We start from the raw sequence: 21,810 nt of genomic DNA, 5'->3' as shown, positions 1-21,810 counted from the left end.
CATAGGATTAACTATAGTGCAAGGCAATTAACTATAGCCTCAGCCCTTATTATGTAGTTATTTCTCTGATCAAACATAAAATTCACTCAAACTCTGAAACAGGGCTAAAGAAAAACTATTTGATAGTTCATATATGCAAATGAGTAATTAGTTTTGGAGTTAATAACATTCAATACTTTTAAAGAAGTAAGCCCTGTCCAAATTAATGTTCATAAAAGTCAACTCACACTGCTCAGGTTAAAGAACATGACTTTATATGCTACGCCAGTCAGGTACAGTCAGGAAATTATTTATTTAACTAACTTCCACTAAAAGGAAAAGACCATTATTGCAATTAAAAAAAAAAAATAATGATGATATCCAGATATCCAGAGTTTAACTGAAAACATAAAATAATGTTCATGGAGAGAAGGCAGATTTTATAATCTAATTGAATCTTGTGTTTTTATTGTGTTTTAAAATGTTAGATCCTAGATAAAAAGAGCTTTTTCTTTTTTTCTCCCCCACCCCCCACTGTGTACAATCTATCTTACCAAAGTAAACTGGAAAAGCTTGTGACAAAAAATTATTGCATAGACACCAAAGTACCTTTTAGTCTATCGGTTTTAAATCTACATGAATAAAATATCTAACAAGGATCTTTTCCACCCTGCAGTATTAGACAGTGAACAGATTTTCAGTTATTTTTTTTTCTTCACTTCACTTGAATTGCTAAGATGATCATGATTTTACAGTTTAGTCCAAAGGTTTTTGGTAGAGTCACAGTGGTATTTTAGCATAGATCATCTGTCTAGCCATAAGCCTTTCATAATGAAAATTGAATTCCATTTCCCTTCGCCCTTGCAAAAGACATCCTCTACTTTTTTTTTTTTTTTTTTTTTTGGCAAGTGGGGTATTAGGTAGGAATAGAAAAATAGGCCTAGGAAAAATAGTATGATTATGATTTTCCCCTCTATTTCTGGATTTAAGGATCTGTTATGATATTTGGGGCAGGAGGAGGGGAGGATTTTCTTCATGAAAGAAAAGAGAGAACAAGAATAAGAAGAGAATTGGGTTTCTAACAGTTTAAATTTTTTACTTTTTTACATTTTATGTATTTTTGATAGGCAGAGAGAAACAGAGTACAAGTGGGGGAGGGGCAGAGAGAGAGGAAGACACAGAATCCGAAGCAGGCTTCAGGCTCTGAGCTGTTAGCACAGAGCCCGTCGTGGAGTCCGAACTCACAAACCATGAGATCATGACCTGAGCTGAAGTAGGACACTTAACCGACTGAGGCACCCAGATGCCCCATGGGTTTCTAACAGTTTAATCCTTGAATATAAAAAATAACCAAAGTATCCTAATGACCCAAAAGATTTATAAAGAGCTTTAGAATATTATTTTACAATTAAAAGATATGTGTGCGTGTGTGTGTGTGTGTGTATATGTGTAACTAAAACTAATTTTTAGCCCATACTTTATATAAAGACGTCTTTAATTTTCACCACTAATAAAGTGCTAAGTTTATAATGTCAGGGGTCTTGGTAGCCCTCATTCAGGGATCTTAAGGTATTATTTAATAAAACTTTCATTAAAGTTTCTTTGACAAATATCATACTTAAATATATGATATCCATGTTACAGATAAAAAGTCAGCAAGCTCTTTCTGTAAAGGACTGGATGGTGAATAATGTAGGCCTTGCAGACCAGTCTCTGTAGCAATTACTTAGTTCAGATGTGACATGAAAGCAGCCACAGAATACATGCAAACAAATGGATTCTCTGGATTTGGCCCATGGTTTGCTGATCCCTCATAGATTCACACATTACAAATTTTGACTTTTTGTATAACTTTTTACTATGAAGATTTTCAACCATACATTAATGTAGATGCAATAATTCATTGATTTCCTGTCTACACAATACACATCATCACGAACATGTTATAATACAGTGTTAAAATTTCAGAGAGAAGAGTAGATAGGTAACTCCTAAATTATGCTTACAGAATATCTATTGTTTATTTACAGTTTCATCATTTTTTTTTACCAGATTTGCTTTTGTTTATGTATTTTAATGCATACATACACTTATATATATGTATTTATATATACATACATAAATATTTATATGCATTATATATAGATATACATTTATTGTAGTAAATACTCATGCGATTTCTGAAATTCATTATTAAAATGTTTAGTGCTTTGAGTACAGCTAACGTTTTGTGAAGAAAAAAATGATGTTTTTATGAAAATCTTTACATGAAGCATGAAATCTTTATTGGAAAAATATGGATAGATAGATATGAACACACATACATATGTACATACAAATGTCCTATATTCTCCCAATAAAGTGTCAAATATTTGCCTTCTCAGAGTTTATAGAACTCAAATACAACTGGTAGTTATGAAAATTGATATATATGCTTTATTTGGAGAAAGATTTTCCTAGTGGCAATTCTTGAAAGTATAAAGTAAACGTCCCTGCCCACAAGTGATCTTTTCCTATTCTGTTTGACTCCTTGATTTTTTACTCTTTGTTTAGTTCTGGAACCAAATTCATTTTCCTTCTTGTGACATGACTTTTAGGGTATTAGAACATGAACTTGTCAAAAATTATACTGCCTATCAAGAGAAAAAGTAAGATTGATCATCCTGGGAAGAAACAATTCATGTGAATTTTTGTCATAAAATAATCAAATATATACGATCCTGCACTGAGAAAGTTCAATAAATCATCTTTTTCTTCCAAGCACAATAATTGATGGAATATTATTTCTTCATTAGAATCATCTGTCTGCCTTTCTGCCTATGTTACATTTTTGACATATTTATTCTAAGTTAACAACTGCTACCCCATTGCGAAAATTAGGTGCAAGATGTAAATGAATCTTTAAAAGATAATTCTTGTTTTGACTCTCAGTTTATCTTTTATTCTGTTTTGTACTCTGAGCCATGCAAAGCCTGTGTCATAATTATTTGCCTTCTACGTGATAACATGTCCAGGCTACTCCTTAATTATTGATGAACATATGTGCTTGATGACCCCATGTAGAGAGAAACTACCTGCTCTCTCCTACCTTCTCATTTTTTTGTACCTGTCTTTTTAACAGTCTAAGTGACGAGCTAATTCTAAAACCTGGGTTGCCCAGGCGGTGGTACCAAGCTGGTATTTCAGTCATCGAGAGGCCAACTTCATCTGCCTTTGAGTGCTAGGTCAGGCAGTGATGGATGAGGCTGTCTTTCTTGCTTAAAGAAATCCATTTTGATTGCCTTTTAAAGCTTGGTACTGCTGGTATTCTCTCAGGCCTTCCTGCCCTATATCCTCAAGAAACAGAGCCAACTTAATTCCCTGAGTCCTCCCCTGCCAGTCTAGTGAAATTTTCTTAATTGTGAACTCTTCTTCCTTTTGATCATTGCTTGTTTCACAAGCAGATATTGTTCCCAAGCCTGTAGATATATGGACTTGTATTCCACTCCGTGGTCTCTCCTATACTTCTCTCTAGTGAGAGCCCTTATGTAATTTGTTTCTATTCAAATCTTCCATCATTCTCTCCAATAGAACATTAATATTTCCCAGGTTCAGGTTCCTGCCTGTTGCCAGGGTGCCCTAATTATGTTGGTGACATGTAGTCTTTTGGGCTCTTTCTACCTACTGAGTTGTGTGAACGTGCAGTACGATGCGGAAGAGATTTCACTGAGATGAAAGTTTAATTTCTACTGTAAATAATCTTAAACTATCAAAAAATGATTTGTTAAGTTATAGAGCTTACTGTTGGTTGCTTACCTTAGCGTTCTCATCAAGTGAGCTCTGGGTTATTCTGCTTCTTTTAGATTATTTACATACTTGGAGCAAATGATTTGACCAAAATTTTATCTCTTGAGCTAAACATGGAGACTAATAACTTAGAGTTTTTCCTAAGAAGATAGAGAAAATAAACCAAATTTAATATATATTTGGGAAAAATTAAAAATAGTTACCATTATTATTTTTTTTACCATTCCTTTATTTTTATAACATTTCCATCCACACCTTAGAACTCACTGAGTGAATAATTTATTTATGTCCCTGATGTTTTCCGCAATCTGTAGATATTCAGGGATATCAGTTTCACCTCCGATTCTTTTTTTTTTCTTTTTTCTTTCTTTCTTTTTTTTTTTTACCATTAATTCTAACTAACGTTTTAATTTTTGTAAACCTCCAAGGTTCCCCCAGCAGAGATGTAGGACCGTCCCTGGGTCTGAAGAAGTCAAGCTCACTAGAGAGTCTGCAGACAGCAGTTGCTGAGGTGACTTTGAATGGGGATATTCCTTTCCACCGCCCACGGCCACGAATAATCAGAGGAAGGGGATGCAATGAGAGCTTCAGAGCTGCCATTGACAAGTCTTATGATAAACCTGCAGTAGATGATGATGATGAAGGCATGGAGACGTGTAAGTTTATAATTTCTGAAAGAATAGCAGTTACAAACAGCTCTACAGAGCAGCAATTCTTCAAGTATGCTCCAGGGTTCCCCTCCAGGTACCAGAGGGATCAATGAGGACTAAACAACAACAACAACAACAACAACAACAACAACAATAATAATAATAATAATAGGATGTCATTTATCTTTTTACCCTTATTCTCTCACAAATACGCCTTGGGTTTTCTAGAGACAAGTCTTTAGATATTGCAATAGATTGAATGCAGAACAGATAGAAGAATCTGTCTTTCAGCCAGATAGCAAAGACACTTGCTAAAATGTGAAACAGTGCCATTGTTTTCACTCATTGTCTTTGGAAAATACAGTCCTTGTTTTATGAAAACATAATTTCTGTTAACCTTTAATTTTGTTTTTTATAAAGTAACTAATATTTTTAAATCTTCTCAGTTTTAGATCAGTAAATACTGTTACAGATAATCCACATAAAAATTATTTTGAGTCCTTAATAATTTTTAGGAGTTTAAAGCTATCCTAAGACCAAAATGTTTGAAAACCACTGCTATAATGTGATCTCTCCAGCAAATATATGTAATAATCTATGATTTTGAAAACCTATTCTTTTTTATGAATTACTCTTGCTTTCCTTGATCTGAGCTGGCAAGATATTTGTATATGTGTGTATTTGAAAATTGCAAAATATTTTAAGGCAAGATTGTTGAAAGTCAAAGGCTAATATAAATGAGCAGTATGTTTTCCATAGAATATTGAGAAAAAAGTAGCATTTATATTAACATGTTTCAGGGAGCTATCTTTATAATTAAACATTCATGGCATAAAAATAACTGTTCGTTTTAAAAATCAGGAAATTTTTATTTCTGCAAAGAAAGCTTTGCAGTATATTTACTTAAAAGGGAAAAGACTTAAGAATCCTAATGGTAAAAACTGTTGTTTAGTATACATTGTTAATAATTACTACTTTATACTTTTGGTCTTTAACTTCAAACATGACTCTATGCATCTATCCATTGTTAGAAAAGTTAGAGATACCACTGCACAAAAGTTCAAGCAGAAACCAGAGATAATTTAAGTGGATTGTAATTTACGTGAAATTTAACTGTTGGGTGAACTGCTTCTGTCACAAATGCCTAAGGAAGATTGTGGTGGGGAAGAAAATGATTTTTAAATAAAAATCATATTCAGAAGAGATTTATATATTTTTTAAATGATTATTTATTTTTGAGAGAAAGAGCACAAGTGGGAGAGGGGCAGAGAGAGAGGGAGACACAGAATCCGAAGCAGGCTCCAGTCTCTGAGCTGTCAGCACAGAGCCCAACGTGGTGCTTAAAGCCACGAAACATGAGATCATGACCTGAGCTGAAGTCAGACGCTTAACTGACTGAGCCACCCAGGTGCCCCACATTCTGAGGAGGTTTAAAGCAAAATTAGGTAGTTTTTGCCTATTGCACATATAGTGTGTTTGGAAAGATGGATACTGTGGCCATGATGTAGCACGCCAAGCAAAACTCGGGGAGAGGATGGCTATACCCCACTGCGCCTTTCCGACCCTTTACCTAATTCCTCATCTGAATCTGGATGGAGTTTTTTCATTCCATCCAGTCAGTGATTTCAAATGTATACAGCCTATTCTTGCCAGATGAAGAACATATTTCCTATTTTTGCTGCCAAGTCTGGGCTCCAAGATCCTGAGTCCTATGAGCTTTCCACCCTTTTAAGTTTTTCCCCACTGTCTCTGTGGTTCCTTTCCATCCTAACCAGTATCATTTGTGCAGCCCTCCTATGGTAGCATCGTGCCTCAGTGTGTCCTGGGGGTGTATTTAATAAGAGATATAGTACTTTGAACCTTCAATGTTTTTTTTAAGCTTCTACAATATATGATGGTTTTGAACTTTTTCCTTGTTCTAGTTAAAATGTTTAAATTCACTCATAAAATGTAATTTTCTCATATATACCACTCATTTCAAATGCATCAGGAGATGGAATATATCTCAATATAAGACATGTTTTTAATTGTAATGGGGACAGCCTTCAGAGTTTCTCACCAGTGTAGATAGGGATCTAAATTTGTCCCTATATAAAATTTAGTTTCCTTTTCTAATTTGAAATAACTGATTTAACTACATTATGTTACAACTTTTCATTCAGCAAATAGACAAATTATGTTTTATAAACCAAAGTTGAAGTTCTGGACAAGAGAAAGAGTCTTGTGAATGTGTATACCTACAACCAGAGTGCTGTGTTTTCCAAAAGTCCTGATTTTAGAATTTTTCCCCCAGACCGGTCTGTTGAAATCTGGATACCAAAAAAAAAAAAAAAAACAAACAGAAAAGAAAAAAAAGGCAGCTGTTGTACATTTCAAACTTTTGCAATGTGAGCTGTTGAGACCCTGTCAGTGAGTTACAGCAGGCACTGAACTGGAATTCAGGCCACTTGAGTCCTTGTCCACATTTTTCTGATGAATTTGGGATTCTGGTCAAACTACCCAAAAGGCTTGAGCATTAAGTTCCTCGTTGTAAAACTGAAGATTTGGACAATGGGGTCATGGATTTTTTAAACTGTGCGTTGTGACGCCTGGTCAGGAGGGGAGGCTCTGTGGTTTTGGAGGGGTCCAGAAGTCAGGGGGAGGCTGAGTAGCAGGGACTCTGCAGAGCCACCAGCTTCACCCTTCACCCTGCTGTCCCCACTCTGTTGCCTTAACTCTTGTGGGTTTTTAAAGTCACTTTTATTACATTGTGGTTCTCTGTAAATGTTAATATTAGAAAAGGGTAGCTTGCAATGTTTTTAGAAAAGCCTTGAAAATCTCTGGTTCAGATGATTTAGATGGTTTCTGAGGTCCTTTCTAGTTGTAACATTCCATGATTTTGTGTCCCTGTTCACTTACCTATCTAACTCCTGCCTGCTAGGCTCTCTCACCTTCTATAGGGTCCACAAAAAACGACATCACCATGACTGTTTTATTCCTGTGTAACTAAGCACGGGGTCTGGCAAATCACAGGACTCTGAATATTCGTGACATCAATAAGTGAGCTCCTGCTTAGCTAGCACCATTGTGTGCATGTGGAGAGAAGGGGGGAGAGACTTTCAGTATGCAGTAAGAGGGATGGTGGTGTCATTTCATCATTCCTGTTTGTTTTCCACACTGAGCCTGCATGTACTAGACCTGTGATGCCTAAGCAAAGTCTAAAAAAAAGTCCCTCAGGTCTGGTGTTACTGCTGGTGATCATTAGACACCTTTACATATGACTGGATATGAAAAGGTGTTCTATGGCTCCAGTTGTGAGAAAGACCAGCTCAGTTAGCTCTTCCGTTGTTTCCCTAAACACCGTCCTTTTCACAGTCTGGCTTCTGGATTCTCAAGGCCTGGTCTGCATACTTCCTGTCCTTATGGCTTCCCAGGATCCGCCTTCTTGTTTCTGGTTGTCCTCCACATCCTTGCTGTTGAGCGCGCTGTCCCTCATTGCCAGGGAGTCTAGTATCCCGCCATTGTCCGTGCTCCGTGGGATTCTAGCAGAGGGTGCTTTCTTGTGCTGTGGTATTGACTCCATTACAGCCACCGGGGGAGATGAACATGCCCTTTCACTATGGAACATTGCTCTGAAAAGAGGACCACTGACCTTACAGACAGTCCCTTTGTTACTCTATTGGTGTGCCTGAGATGTGTGGAGATGGAGGGTGGGCTGCTGTTGGAAGGCTGTGGGCCAAGGCCCGTGGCCAGGACAGACAGCTCCTGGGTTGCCATAGTTGGATTAAAGCACTGCCCCAGTCTCCTATTATCTACCCCAAGTTATCCCTTTTCTTCTTCACAAGTAAGATGCTTAGGCATAGGCATGGTTGGTTGCTCTTGTCAGTTGGGTTGAGCATCTCCCTGGTGAATATATTTTATGGCTCAGAACAGGCTTGCCTCTTCTCAGCAGTGTCGAAATCATGGCATGGGCACAACAATGGGGGCCAAGAGACTGGGGCGGCCTCCATGTGGTATCTGGTATCTGTCATCTTCTGTAACGCTTACGTTCTTCCTGTGGAGATGGCAGAAGCCAGCGTTTTTGTCTCTCATTTAATCCATCTGGCCTTACCATGTTGTGTGTGTCTGTCTGGATCAAGATGGAGCTTTGTATTCTGGGACCCATTATCTCTGAGGCCCTACCTGTGCTTGACAGGTCAGGGCATCTACAATCTGCTCCCTTTTCTATGCAAATTACATACCCTGCCTGGATCTCAGCAAGTGGCTTCTGCATCCCCCATAATAAATCAGTTTCTGTTGCTACCAAGAAAATACATGCAATAACATTGCTTTGTTTTCTTTTTGAAAAATATATGGTCCCCCTTTTTTTTTTTCTGTTAAAAGTTGCCAAATTGTAAGTCTTACTATCAGTACAGTAACAGCTTTTTGTTGGGGTCAGGAAGTGAAACACAATGAAATCAAATACTGTCTTATTAATTGTACCTATTGATTTTAAGATAGATGCAGTTTGTAATTTTAAACGTGAAAACTACATGGCTTGAACAGACAAGCCATGGTAGACAAATTGCTTTTGAGTAGCTTGCCCACTTTTCTTATAGCACTCTTCTCAGGAGATGAAAAAGGACATTGCTCTAAAATATACATAACTTAGGTTAGCCATAGGAGATTTGAAGAAGGTAAATTTATGGTAGTAAATCAGCTAAGATGAGAGATTCTAGGGTAATTTTTTTTTTTTTGCTTATTAGTTATAAAACAGTATGTTGTATTTGATATCTTCACTTTTCTACCATCAATTCCACACACGGCTAGCCACTTTTCATCACTAGTTATTTGAGCAAAATATGCAAACTAGGCCTAATTTTATCTTAAGCAAAACCCATTAGAAAATAGAAAATCTGTGACAAAATTCAGGATAGGGGTTTCAAAGAGTACTTTGTAAAAGATTTCCTATTTGATTAATATATACAATTGGATGCTGATCTCTAAAAATTTTTGTTCTGAAATGCTAGGAACAGGAATAGCCTGTCCCAGCCTTTAAGCCAATTTGTATACTTAAATATCATCTGCAATTGAAGAGAAGGAGCTTTGATTAATTTTAGGAAGTTTCTCAATGCAGTATGGCTGTAAGCATGTGAAGTAGCCAAAGCTATTCCTCACATTTCTTTCCATAGGGGAAAATTAACTTAAGCTAAAAGTACAATGAAAAGTCACATAGGAAGTGTTTGAATTATAGAATCCTCATTTCAAACACTTTTTGATAAGGAAAAAGTATTTAAATAGTTGGCCAAGAGCATACTTGGGAAACTGAATCATAGAGTACATACTTCTGATTCATAGTCCTGTGATTTTTCTAGAAGGTTAAACTTCCAAATGGGAAAGCCTCTCACACTGAAACTACTTTAAAGTATTTAAGTGTGTGTTAATAAGTTGTGGCACCTAAAATCTGATTTTTAGGCTATAAAGTCCTGCGGGGCACAGGGTAGTCCAACCCAGTGGATAAACCAATACTTAAGAAGTAATGTGGTTAAGGGTCATTGTAGTGCACAGGTTACCATGGCACCAAAAGTTGGGCTCCCCACTTAGCCTACGTGGAATTAGAGCAGATAGGTAGGTAGGGGGGAGACGGCTTCCCAGACAAGGTATTGGTAGAGATAACTGCCATTGCTAGAGTGGTCTACACCTGCAATGCATAAGGAGAATGTGAAACATCATGAGCAGTGACCTTTCCTGGATTGCCATAGTTGGATTAAGGTTGATGTATATAGTGCAGGTGACAGCATAATGAGGAATGAGATTTAGGATGAAAATGGAAAACAGATCACAACCTTGTTTAAATTATTTGCATTTTATACTAAGGACCTTAAAGAACATTTAGTAGGAGTGCTGGAGTTGTAGGATAGAGGATGGTTATCAGGGATGGGATGGTAAGTAGTAGTGTCAGTGGCAAGAAAATCAGTTATATGTCAGTAATGAAATAATCCAGGTGAGTAATGATGCTTGGCAATGCCAGAGAAAAGTAAGAAAATGCATTTACACGCTTAGCATCTCACACAGAAAGATGGATGGTGATGATGTGATTTTTTTCTCATTAGCACTTCCAGGCTCTGAAACTTAGAATCATCGTCATACTGTGTAATCACTCCATTACCAAGCTTTCTTAATTTTTCCCCATGAAATCTACTAATTTCACTCCGTCTGTTCAATCTAACTGAAATCCTCATTATTTAATATCTGAAGTTATTGTTAGGATCTTCTAATTGGTCCTGCTGTCTCTAGATTTGCTGAGTAAACTCTGTAATCACATTCTTATTCTCCGAGTACTTCAAGCTTCCATGCTCGTTCTTGTCCAGACCATGCACTCTCCACGAAGTGTATCTTCTTACTATCCTTGACTTTGCCCCTGCCTTCAAATGTATACATTAGACTATCTTACTTCTTCAGGAAACTGTTTCCCAAGCAATCTAGTCTTCCCTTGACTTTCTAAAGCCCTGATTTTACAGAATGTCTCTGAGACTTTTTACTGTAAAGCATTTTTTAGCATCAAGAAATTTTTGTGGATTCCCCAATATGGATTGGTTGGTAGTTAAGAACACTGGCTTTTGGGGGACAGTCATTTTGATTTCTCAATAAATAGCAAAATAGAGCATTGTTAGCCATTTACTACTTTATACATTTGTACATTGTTGTGTTATTTATTTTGTATTTTGTCACACACACACACACACACACACACACACACACACACATCCTTAAGAGTCAGAGCAGTGACCTGGAATCTCTTTCTTTGACACTGTAAATAATTTTCTATATATTGTTAAAATATACAGTTGACACAAAGCTCACTCCTTGATTAAAAGTAAAATTTTTAGTGGAAGTTCCAACAGAATTGTGAGTGCTGCCATTTTGGTTGTGTAGCCAATCCATTCGGTCTGTTGAAAGGAAAGCCTGGAGCTTCACTGTACATTGTCCCCATGGAGAGGAAGCAATATCCACTGTGGACCATCATTTGAATGTAAAAATCAATTAGATGCCAAAAGGAAATGTGCAAGGGTTCAGAAAATTGAGGGTATGACCCTCATTGTACTTGTTCTGTAGCATTCTCTCGGGAAGGGAAGGATAATGGAGGTGACATTCTACCAGTATCTTCAGGAGCATTTTACCTGTTTCATTTGGAGGGATGATTAAAGAGAAGTTTAGAATATAAAGTAGAAGCAAAGAATGGTTTTTAGTATAAGTCTTAAATTCTTTGGAAGAGCCATCTTAATTGTTTTTACCCTTCTACCCACTCCTCACTCCAACAGAAACAGAGCTGTTTTGTTTGTTTGTTTAATGAAATGAATATACATATAGAATAGAGCACTTTTGGAATCATCTATTTACTATTTAAATTGTCCCCCAGTTGCTGAAAGCACTTCTCTGATACCACTTTTGAATGTCACATGATTCCTTCATCTGTCTTCACGGTCATATTCTTGGTTCTTCATCATGTAAGTTATTATTCCCACCCCACTTTTGAGTATAAAAGCTTCTTAATTCTTCATGTTTCATTCTTCATGCCAGCTTTTTTTTTTTAAACATTCTGAAAAAGCTAAGTTTTTCCATTGCCAAGAGCTCATCATTCTAATGTTAAAAGTCAGAGTCCAGAAAAGCAGATCCTGTTATTCGACACCATCTGTATCACTAGCTGTTCATTTTCCACATCTTTCTTCCTTTCCAAAGTCAAAATATTCAACTTAAATAAGAAACAGAAATAATATTTATATCCCCAAAGTTCTTGAATCCTGTGTAAGACTTTGCAGTGCCTGGGAGTCTGACAGTCCTCAATTTATTTTTATTACATTTGCTTTTGTTTTGTTACCTAAGATTAATCCATAGAAGTTGGTAGGGGTCACTGGATTTGCTAAGTCCAGTGAAATTTTCCAATTACTAATGTCTTATTGTATCTTACTCATTTTAAGTTTTAAGAAGATAGATTCTGAAGACTTAGTCATACTGTGTGCAATTATTCCATTTAAATGTTTGTCTTCTAAAATAAATTTTAAATTAAGAGTATGTGATCCTATCATTAGGTATTTCTAATACCTACAGTAGTCCTTCTTAAATGGAGAGCAGTAAAGGATAGTTTTTCATGTGATTGGCTGTTTGTTCAATCATTCTGTCATTCACTCAACAAATATTTAATGATGCTTCTTTGAGCTGTGCCCTCAGAGGAAAGAACTTATTTACTGATGATTAAGAAGTAATATTATCATTTTCATTTTGTATTTCTCTGTTTCTATCTATTGAACAATTTATTTATCTCTAGTAGGAAGTCTGAACAAATCATTTAATTCTAGCAAAGTTGTCACAGCTACCCAGCTGTACATTAACTGCTAACTCTTACACTTGTGATAGACTGTAGATATTCCACAGCTGCTCTAAAGTTTGATTTACACAATGTACCTGTTAGGATGCTTTCAGCTGCGTTTAGTAGAAAATCCAACGCAGACCAGCTCTAACCATGAGGAAATGCACTGTCTTCATTGCTGAGCTCTGGAGTTGGGCAGCTTTGGGGACTACTGATTTCATAGCCCAGTGGTATTAGCAAAGACCCAACATCTTCCTGTCCTTTTGGCTGCAATATCCACAACTCAGCTTATCTAGAGGGTAATTGCAAGGCCCAGAGACCTTTTACTTTCCTGTCCATATCCAACAGAGGGGAGTGAGCCATCTCCCCAAGCATGGCTGATGGGGCCATTCTTGGACTAGTAACACTGGTCCATTAAATCAAGCAGCAGGGACCCATAGGTTGGTATATTACTGAGTTAACCCCTTGGAGCTAGATTGCATTCCTGAACACGATCAGAGTTCTATTAGGAAAGAGAAAGGGGGAATGTATTGTGGATAAGCAACCCACAGAGATCATTACAGTATCAACAGTAGCATTGCTTCTCAATGGGGGAGAAAAGACTCTCATGACCATGTAATTTAGAGTCAATTTTTGACAGTAAAATGTTTGTGATAACTAGATAGAAGTGTTTATTTATGGCATGAGCTTCAGAACTTTGAGTTTCAATTGAAACCTAAAGTCATTTTCTCCATAATCATTAACATATAAGTGCCCAATCTTTTCCAAACTTCTTGGTGACCCAGTCCTTACATGATACCTTGCAGAATTAAGTAGCTTAATTTATAACATGGACTAGAATTTTAATTGAGCTGCATTTGCATCTGTTGAAAACATGGTAATTAGGTGTGTTTTAATTGCAGAATGACTATGCTGCATTAAAGAGACATAAGCATCTTCACATTATACCTTCTTAAAGGAAAAACCTAACAGTATCTACCTTTATAAATAATCACGTGGCACACTTCAGTGTATGGAGCAGGATAAAATAGACAGAAATGTTAGGCAAAAATAGAAATTTCTATTTGTTTGGAAGAAGATAATCATCTTCCCTTGTGTAGGCTATCTGCAAAATGAAATCAAATAATCTTTAAAGATGAGCAAAATTCAAGAGAAAAAAATGTAAAACACAGCATTTAAAATAGATTATCTAAATATAAGTTTATAATTAGTTCTTGCATTGTAATTTAGTGTAGGAACACAATAGATCAAGCCACTTACTCCTAATATATTATCAGTACTTTTCTTACTTAAAAAATTATTTATATGAATTTTTTTGTGGTTTCCTTTAAGTTTAAGGGAATAAAAATATTTTATGTACTTTATTATAAAGGTAATATTACTAAATGTACAAACATTGGCTGCAAAAATTTAAAAAATAACCTGATCAGTATATCTGTGACCTTGAATATATATAGTTTAAAAAATTAAAGATGCCTAGCCAATTTATTTAAGCTTTGGATAATCACCATAATTCTGCATAGGTATAGGGCAAAGTGAGAGATACTTATTTTTTTCTATCAAATAATTTTAGAGTTCGAAGCATATATACTATGATACTCTAAAAGAACATCTTATGTTTGTACATATGAAGCCACATATTGCTAAATATTTTTAATTAGTTGGCATTCAAAGGGATTAGTTAAATCAGTACACCCCCAGAAGAGTTTCTGTGATAATGTATTATCTAAATTAGAATGTTCAGAATAAGCATAAAGAATTCTCAAATGTGCAAGTATCATTTTAAAACAGTCCACTTGCTTGGGGCAGGAAACTGAATTAGGATTTTTGATTTTATAAAATGAGGTTACAAAACCCGAAGTTAATAAATAATTTAATACTAATTTTCTCTGTTTCACCCAATTTAGAAAATAAGTGGTATTGCATACACCAGAAAATTATTGTGCCTATGAAAAGAATTGGCAGCCAATATGACTTCAGCATATAGTCAGTTGTGAAGGCACTGCCTTTATTCTATTACCGAGCCAAGAGCCGACATATGCCCTTGTACTTCTGCCAAAACTATTAGGCAGAAAACTAGCAGAACCACTACTGATACTTCCATTCATGATTTATGATAATGGTTGCTGTGGAAGACTAAGTCATTTACATTTATTGAGCTCATTTTTTGTTTATAGTTTCAGATATTGTGGAGGGTTATAAAATCCATTAGACAATCCGTATAGCACTAACAGTAATCACATGAAAAATACTACAAACTGATTAGAGCAAAACCAAGTCTAGTGGGCCTTCGCAACATTGCCGTAGTTGGGGTGTGGCTAGTTTTGTCAGGCTTGATCGGGGGAAAATAGGTATTGTTCTGCAACTCGAAGAACAGTGATACCCAGAGACTGGAGAAAACATCAGTTGGGATAAAGTCATGAGTCAGGTTTACTGGTAGTCTTTCATCTGAACCACCTCTTAATGAGCAGCTGCTCTCTGCCAGGCAGTCCTCATTTTAGAAGTTTAGAGAATGAGAGGCAGACTTGTAATCATGTCAGATGGGAAGTACAATAATAAAAGTTTGTACAAAGAGTTATGCAAGTATGCATAAAAGGAGTTTTGGATGTTAGGAATTTTAGAAAATTCACTAGCACCCATTTATCTTTGTTGAGTGTACCAATAAACTTGGGTTTTATAGTTCCTGAGAACTTCTGAGAATTGTTTTATAATGGTTTGGACGATTATCTCAAAGTTAAGGCCACACCTGTTTCCCAAAGGGTTGAAACAGCAGTTGGCAATCAGGTACAACAGAGCCAAGTGTAAGGGTGTGAGACAAGATGCTTTAAGCCTGCTAAAGTTATATTTATATTCTCTTGGGAGAGTCACATTTGGAAAGGCTGCATATAATCAGCAAGTCATTGGGCTAATTGACCAGGATATTCTTTCCCTGCTCTGTGTAGACCAAAACAATTACAGCCTTAACTCAGCATTTATTTGTAAGGCTACTGAAAGCATACTGTAAATAGAGCATACTGAAATACTGTAAAGCATTGACTAGCAATGCCCATCTGAAAGTTGTAATTGGCATCCTTTATCAAATCTGTACCATTCCCATTTATATATTAACCAACAGGAAGAAAAGCAAATAAAAAAAAAAAATCTACAAATGTCCTTTGGAGCAGGAGAATGGTTCACAATTGAGATAACCCAGTGCAGAAGGAGGCAGACCTTTCTAAAATCAGTTTCATGGTTGCTAATCAGTCCTAGAGTTTGTGTACATTTGATCTAGGTTCTTGATTGATTTCATCGACATGAGCCACAAGTCACAGCATTAAATGAATACGCAGGATTGACAATAGGTTTCTGAAATACAATGCTGACTGCTGGAATTATCTTCTGGACAGACTGTGTAGTGAGTGGGTGATAGATGACCTCGACGTGTTGTATGAAGCATGGAATTGAGCAATCACAAACAGAGCTGATGAAAGAAATGCATGAAAGTCTTGCTGAAGTACAACTGTATGGGACATGAGACTAGGAAGAGCCCCAGAGTGGGACTGTGCTGGTCCCAAACCTTTCTGTTTCCTCAGCAAGAAATGGAAGATGTTGGTCTAAATGACCTCCAAAGTACCTTCCGGATTTAGACATGGTGATGCTTTTATTCTTTAGCTGTACTAAGGCATGACCTGCTGGGATGAGAAATCTGTTGGCTCATGTTTTTTTTTGTTTTTTTTTTAATTTTTTTTATGTTTATTTTTATTTTTGAGAGAGAGAATGCGAGCAGGGGAGGGGCAGGGAGAGAGAGGAGACACAGAATCTGAAGCAGGCTCCAGGTTCTGAGCTGTCAGCAGAGCCTGACGCAGAGCTTGAACTCACCAACTACGAGATCATGACCTGAGCCAAAGTCAGAGTTTAACCCACTGCACCACCCATGTGCCCCTGTTGGCTCATGTTTTAACTAAATGTGTTAACAAAAGGAATTGGACACTTTTTTCTTTTTTTTTTTTTTCTGGTATTATCCTAAGTAGCTCTGGCATTTAAAAAAAAAAAAAAAACTATTACTTTGCAGTGGTCATGCCATTATTGATAGTCACTTCTCAGATTTGTGATGGTTTAATAGCAGAATACTGAGTTTGTTTTAACTGGTCTTATTATACTTTCATATTGTCTATTACTAACTGAATTGTCCCTTTGTGGTGGAGAAGCTAGACTTCGTGAATTTCACTTGAAGATACATTTACTTGTCTCAGAGGTCAGTTCTTTGTGAAATACTGAGAAGAGGCTTAACTGTTCTATTTGGTTCTGTGTTAGAAGAAGCTCAAAAAACGTTGATTCACGTTTTATTTGTTGATGTACGAGAATAAAATGACCTCAGAAGTCAAGGGGCAATCTGAATCCCCAATCATTCTTATGATATTTGGAAGAAAATCTTAGGCAACCAACCTCAGAAAAGATTTATGATAGTGGCTGTTAGTATATACATTTATTATTTTTTAATAGAGAAATTCTCAAAATTCTTTTGCTAGGTGGAAACCTACTCTTGTTTTCTTGTCATTCTTTCAAATTAAAAGGTTTAGGGAGGCAGGATGCCTGGCTGGCTCAGTCAGTACAGGATGTGACTCTCAATATCAGGGTCATGAGTTCAAGCCCCATGTTGGGCATGGAGCCTTCTTAAAATAAATTAAAAAAAAAAAAAAGTTTGGGGTATTGAAGTTCCCTTGGACCATACGCTTATTAAGTGCTGGTTCAAAGAATGGAATATTATTATCACTAAGTAAATTTTGCATCTGCAAACTTCAGGGGAGTGTGAGGTTATTGATTTACACATTTTCCTGACTTTACCCACCTTTGTAGATGGACACGAAGAGTTATTTAGGATTAGAAGATATAATTGCATTTGCTTATGATGTTGACCTTATTTGATGACAATATAAGGAGAAGCTCCAGAAACTGTAAAGATCAGTCTTCTCTGTTCAGAAATCACAAACGGACATATTTGGGAGCCTGAAGAAAGAAGTCTTTGTGCTGAAATTGGTGTGCTTACTAGTGAATGGCACAGTTTCACAAATTAATGAGGGGCCAGATTAGATCTACCTTATCTGTCCCCGTGAGGAAAGGAAGCACTTGAGGAACTGCTTGTTTTCTTTGCATTTTGCAAATCCAGCCCACAGGACCCAGAGGGGTCTATGCTGTGTGACAAGGGCCTACTAATCCCTCCAGCTTGCATGTTGCGTATCAAGGAGGAGGTTACCCCAAGTGAATCAGCATCTGGCCAGAAGCGGCTTCTCTCTTTCTATTGGCACATGATCTTCACATAGGAATACCCTGTGCATGGTAATCATCCACATCACATGTTCCGTTCTCATTCTCCTCACAAGTCAATAGCATAAGGGCGCCTGGCTGGCTCAGCTGGAAGAGCATGTGACACTTGATCTTGGGGGTAGTGAGTTCGAGCCTGTGAGTTGGGTGTAGAGATTATTTCAATAAATAAAAAGTGAAAAAGAAAAAGTAAATAGCATTGCAGTCCATGTTGATAGCAGGCTGTACAGCAGTAGAAAATGTGGGAAAGCAATATCTTCCCATGTATTTTAGCTTCCTTCACTTTGTTCTTTTGGTTCACTGTATTCCTTATCCTTGTTTGTGTGTGTGTTTGTTTCTCTTCCAAGTGGAAGAAGACACAGAAGAAAGTTCAAGATCAGGGAGAGAGTCTGTATCCACTGCCAGTGATCAGCCTTCACATTCTTTGGAGAGACACATGAATGGAAACCAAGAGAAAGGCGATAAGATGGATAGGAGAAAAGATAAAGCTGGAAAAGAGAAGAAGAAAGATAGAGACAAGGATAAAGACAAAATGAAAGCCAAGAAGGGCATGCTGAAGGGCTTGGGAGACATGTTCAGGTAAGTCTTCAACAACCCAAAACAGATGGTCGCTAAACATACGTGAGTGTGAGGTTAATACTAAATTTGAGAAGCACAGACTTGCAAACATTATCTCTGAGGTCCACCACAAATCTTTTCTCATTTTCAGTCTTTGCTATTATACTTGTAATTTGTACAGAATTTTGCTTTAGTTATTTCAGACCGTTTTAGCAGCCTTAAAGATGAGATCTTGCCAACCATGTAAATAACTGTTGAAAGGAATAAAGGACAAGTCTTCATTTTCGCTATGCAGAAGAGTAAAAGCCCCATGGAGACAAAGGGCTATTAAAGCAGTGTTTGTTCTTTTGTGTGTGTGAACAATGGTTCATTATTTAAATTTAACATAGAACTCAAGTTAGTGGTAGCATTTAAAGGTTCATTAATAACAAGTCTAATAAAAAATGTTGCAAATAGAGCTTCAATTAAGCTGTGTTGATTAATTTAATACTTATTACTTCAGTCTGTAAAGATTTCATTAAATGTAGTCTCTGGCTGTTTCCTGACAGTTGTTTTTGTGTCCCTAAATTATACTCTGGGATTACTTAGCATATCGTTTTTTTACAAATCATTGTTACACAGTAAAAGTGACAAGTTGTTCAGAAGTTGTACTGAAACTCTCCCATAAATGTTCATCCCAGGTGATTTATAATATTCAGGCATTTAATGTTAAATATAAAGATTGCTTGATTGTTCCATAAATTAAGCCCCTAAACATATCAAGATGATGGTTTGAAATTGAAAACATACAGCAGAGCCACTTGACTCTTCAAAAAGCAGTTACCCTGTATTAGGAATCCCTTCCTTTTAACTTTTTTTAATTGCAAAATGGGAACAAGAATTTTTATTTTCATGGAATTTCTTGATTTATGATCCTGAGGTTGACCTCAATAACTCAAGGAGTTAAAGATATGTCAAGCCTGCAAAGTTGAGGACTCAGGGCACAGCCTGCAGGCCACACCACACAACAGATGTGCTCTGTACACGTCTGATTAAATCGAGTGCCTGAAAGAAGTTAACTATAGAGGTAGGTAACACAAAGCCTGGGCTGTTAGCCACATTAGCTTTAATCTAAATACAATGAGATTTCCATCTCCGATGCTTCAGGACACTGGGGTGCTCATAGTTTTACATTAGAGTTTTTCTTGTTTATATACTACTCCTGAATGTGTTTTCAGTCAGATCATCTTTCTTCATTATATTCCGTGTCCAAGAATACTTACAGAATGAAATTGCTCTGACTACCACTTTATTTCAGTTTCTATGTTAGCCAGGGAGTGTTTCCTTTCGTATATGCAAACTGACGGCTCCGAAGCTGGCCCCTACCTAATGCACAGACAGAAGGCCATTGCCCATCCTTTAAAATTTAAGGAATATATGTTACTGTCTTCTTTAAATGAGAGAATACGAAAGGGGAGGGTATCTCCCCGAGACTTACACATTCAACAAGAAGTGCAGTCTCATCCAAGTGCCCTCCTGAAGTCTCACTGAAAGCCAATGGCTTGTTAGTTTTCCTTCATCAGCCAACAGTTCTTAGGTAGACCTAGTGATCTGTTCTTCTTGTGGAATAAAAAATAAGAAAATTTCTGGTTTGTTTTTATAAAATATGTTATAAATTATTTCATTACAAATTATTTTTTTCCGTAACTTACAACTCCAGAATAAGAGAGGCCATTTGGTAGATGTTTTCCTTTTGCGGCCAGAGGAGTGGAGAGTGTGAGGGCCTGGGGACATGTATGTTTCAAAGAGATCTTGACTAGTAACCCAACAACTACCTTTTTGCTAAAAGTTCTGTAAAATACTATATGATGTTTTCTCTAGATCAAATTCTGTACATTATACCTGCAACCTGTAGTGAGAGCCAGCTTTGTGATTAACAAGTTTGACCCATTTGTAATTTCAAAGGCCTGCATATTTTCAAAAACCAACTTCTCTGGTTAGGTACAGGAGCTAAAGGTTTTTTTTGTTTGTTTAATTTGTTTTTTGTTTTACTAAAAAATAAGCTTGTATTCTCCCAGTGTTTAAGAGTAGCTATTAAAGAAAATCACTATATTCATACCTTTCTGGGAACGTAGAATCAATGGTTTGCTAGAATCCACCCATGTTGGCTTGTGGGAACCAGTGGCTCAATGTTTAGAAATTTTGCCAAACACAGCCATTATAAAAATTAAATAAGTTTCATAAAAATCAAAAGCAATACTCAGAATTCACCACTTCCTAATTATGTTATCACATTTTATCATGATCTCTGCTTTCAAGGTTACCTACCCCTTTTGCACTGTCATGGTGCTAACACTTTATGCTGGTGCATAAACAGCTTTCCCCAGCTCCACCTTTACGACATTATGTTGCCAGTTTAAAATCAGCCATACCATGGAAATGTATGAGTTCCACAAAACAGAGTTACTTCTCCTAGGAGATCAACACACCACCAAGTGAAGAATGGAAATATATCTCAAGCAGAGTCTCAGTATCATGTCTGGTTTCCTCGAACATGGCTGTCTTCCATTTGGTTGCAAACCATTGCTTCCATCCTTGGGGAAGTGGCTGAAGCTTGCCAAACACTTCTCCTTCAAAATTCTCTGAGAATAATTTATTAAACATAAAATAAGCTTTTTGTCTGATTGACAATTGGCTCTTAATCCTTCCTTCATACCATTATTTTATGTTCTAATAATTAGAGAAGACTCGTAAAGGATTGTTAGATTTTTCAAAATATTTTGTAACTACCTTCCATACTTATTGAATCCTTTTGAGACTAATACATTCTCAGGTTGATTCTTACATAGAATTTTCTTTTTTAAAATAACATAGGGGAATATAGTCCGGATTTAAAATTAGTCTCTTCCTTTCTTTTTGTTCTCTTAAGGAAATAGCATGTGATTTCCTTTGCAGTATTGCTTTTAAATAGCTTAAGCAAAATGTGTATGTGCATATACATTTCTTAGAAGAGTTTGTAAGGACTTTCAAGTGCGGCTGCCCACTGTAGGCCTGAAGTATAAAGCAGAGATGTGCGTGTGCATTTGTGTGTTTATTGTTATGATTTTGTTTCTGTTTTTTTGGTTCAGATAACAAAGAAAGAGCTAAGGGGCAGGGACATTAGATACTGGGAGTCTAGCTTTCTAGGCATATAAACTTTTTCTCTTTAGTTGCTTGAAAAAGTAATAATAT

At 36.6% G+C, this 21,810-nt stretch overlaps 1 protein-coding gene across 21 annotated transcripts in view; it reads left to right on the top strand.

The window, feature by feature from the left end:
- PARD3 (par-3 family cell polarity regulator) overlaps window positions 1–21,810 on the top strand; it is a 664,605-nt gene that overhangs the window by 446,903 nt on the left and 195,892 nt on the right. For all 21 annotated transcript variants that reach the window (XM_042991413.1, XM_042991418.1, XM_042991416.1 and 18 more), the window contains 2 exons: window positions 4,194–4,421; window positions 18,390–18,621. In XM_042991413.1, coding sequence (XP_042847347.1) covers window positions 4,194–4,421; window positions 18,390–18,621 — 460 coding nt within the window. The remainder of the gene's footprint in view (window positions 1–4,193; window positions 4,422–18,389; window positions 18,622–21,810) is intronic.

This window comes from Panthera tigris, chromosome B4 (genome assembly GCF_018350195.1).
Source record: "Panthera tigris isolate Pti1 chromosome B4, P.tigris_Pti1_mat1.1, whole genome shotgun sequence".
In the NCBI taxonomy this organism is placed as follows: domain Eukaryota; kingdom Metazoa; phylum Chordata; class Mammalia; order Carnivora; family Felidae; genus Panthera; species Panthera tigris.
The sequence above is the reverse complement of the archived record's forward strand: the minus strand, read 5'-3'. Positions and strand labels throughout refer to the sequence as shown.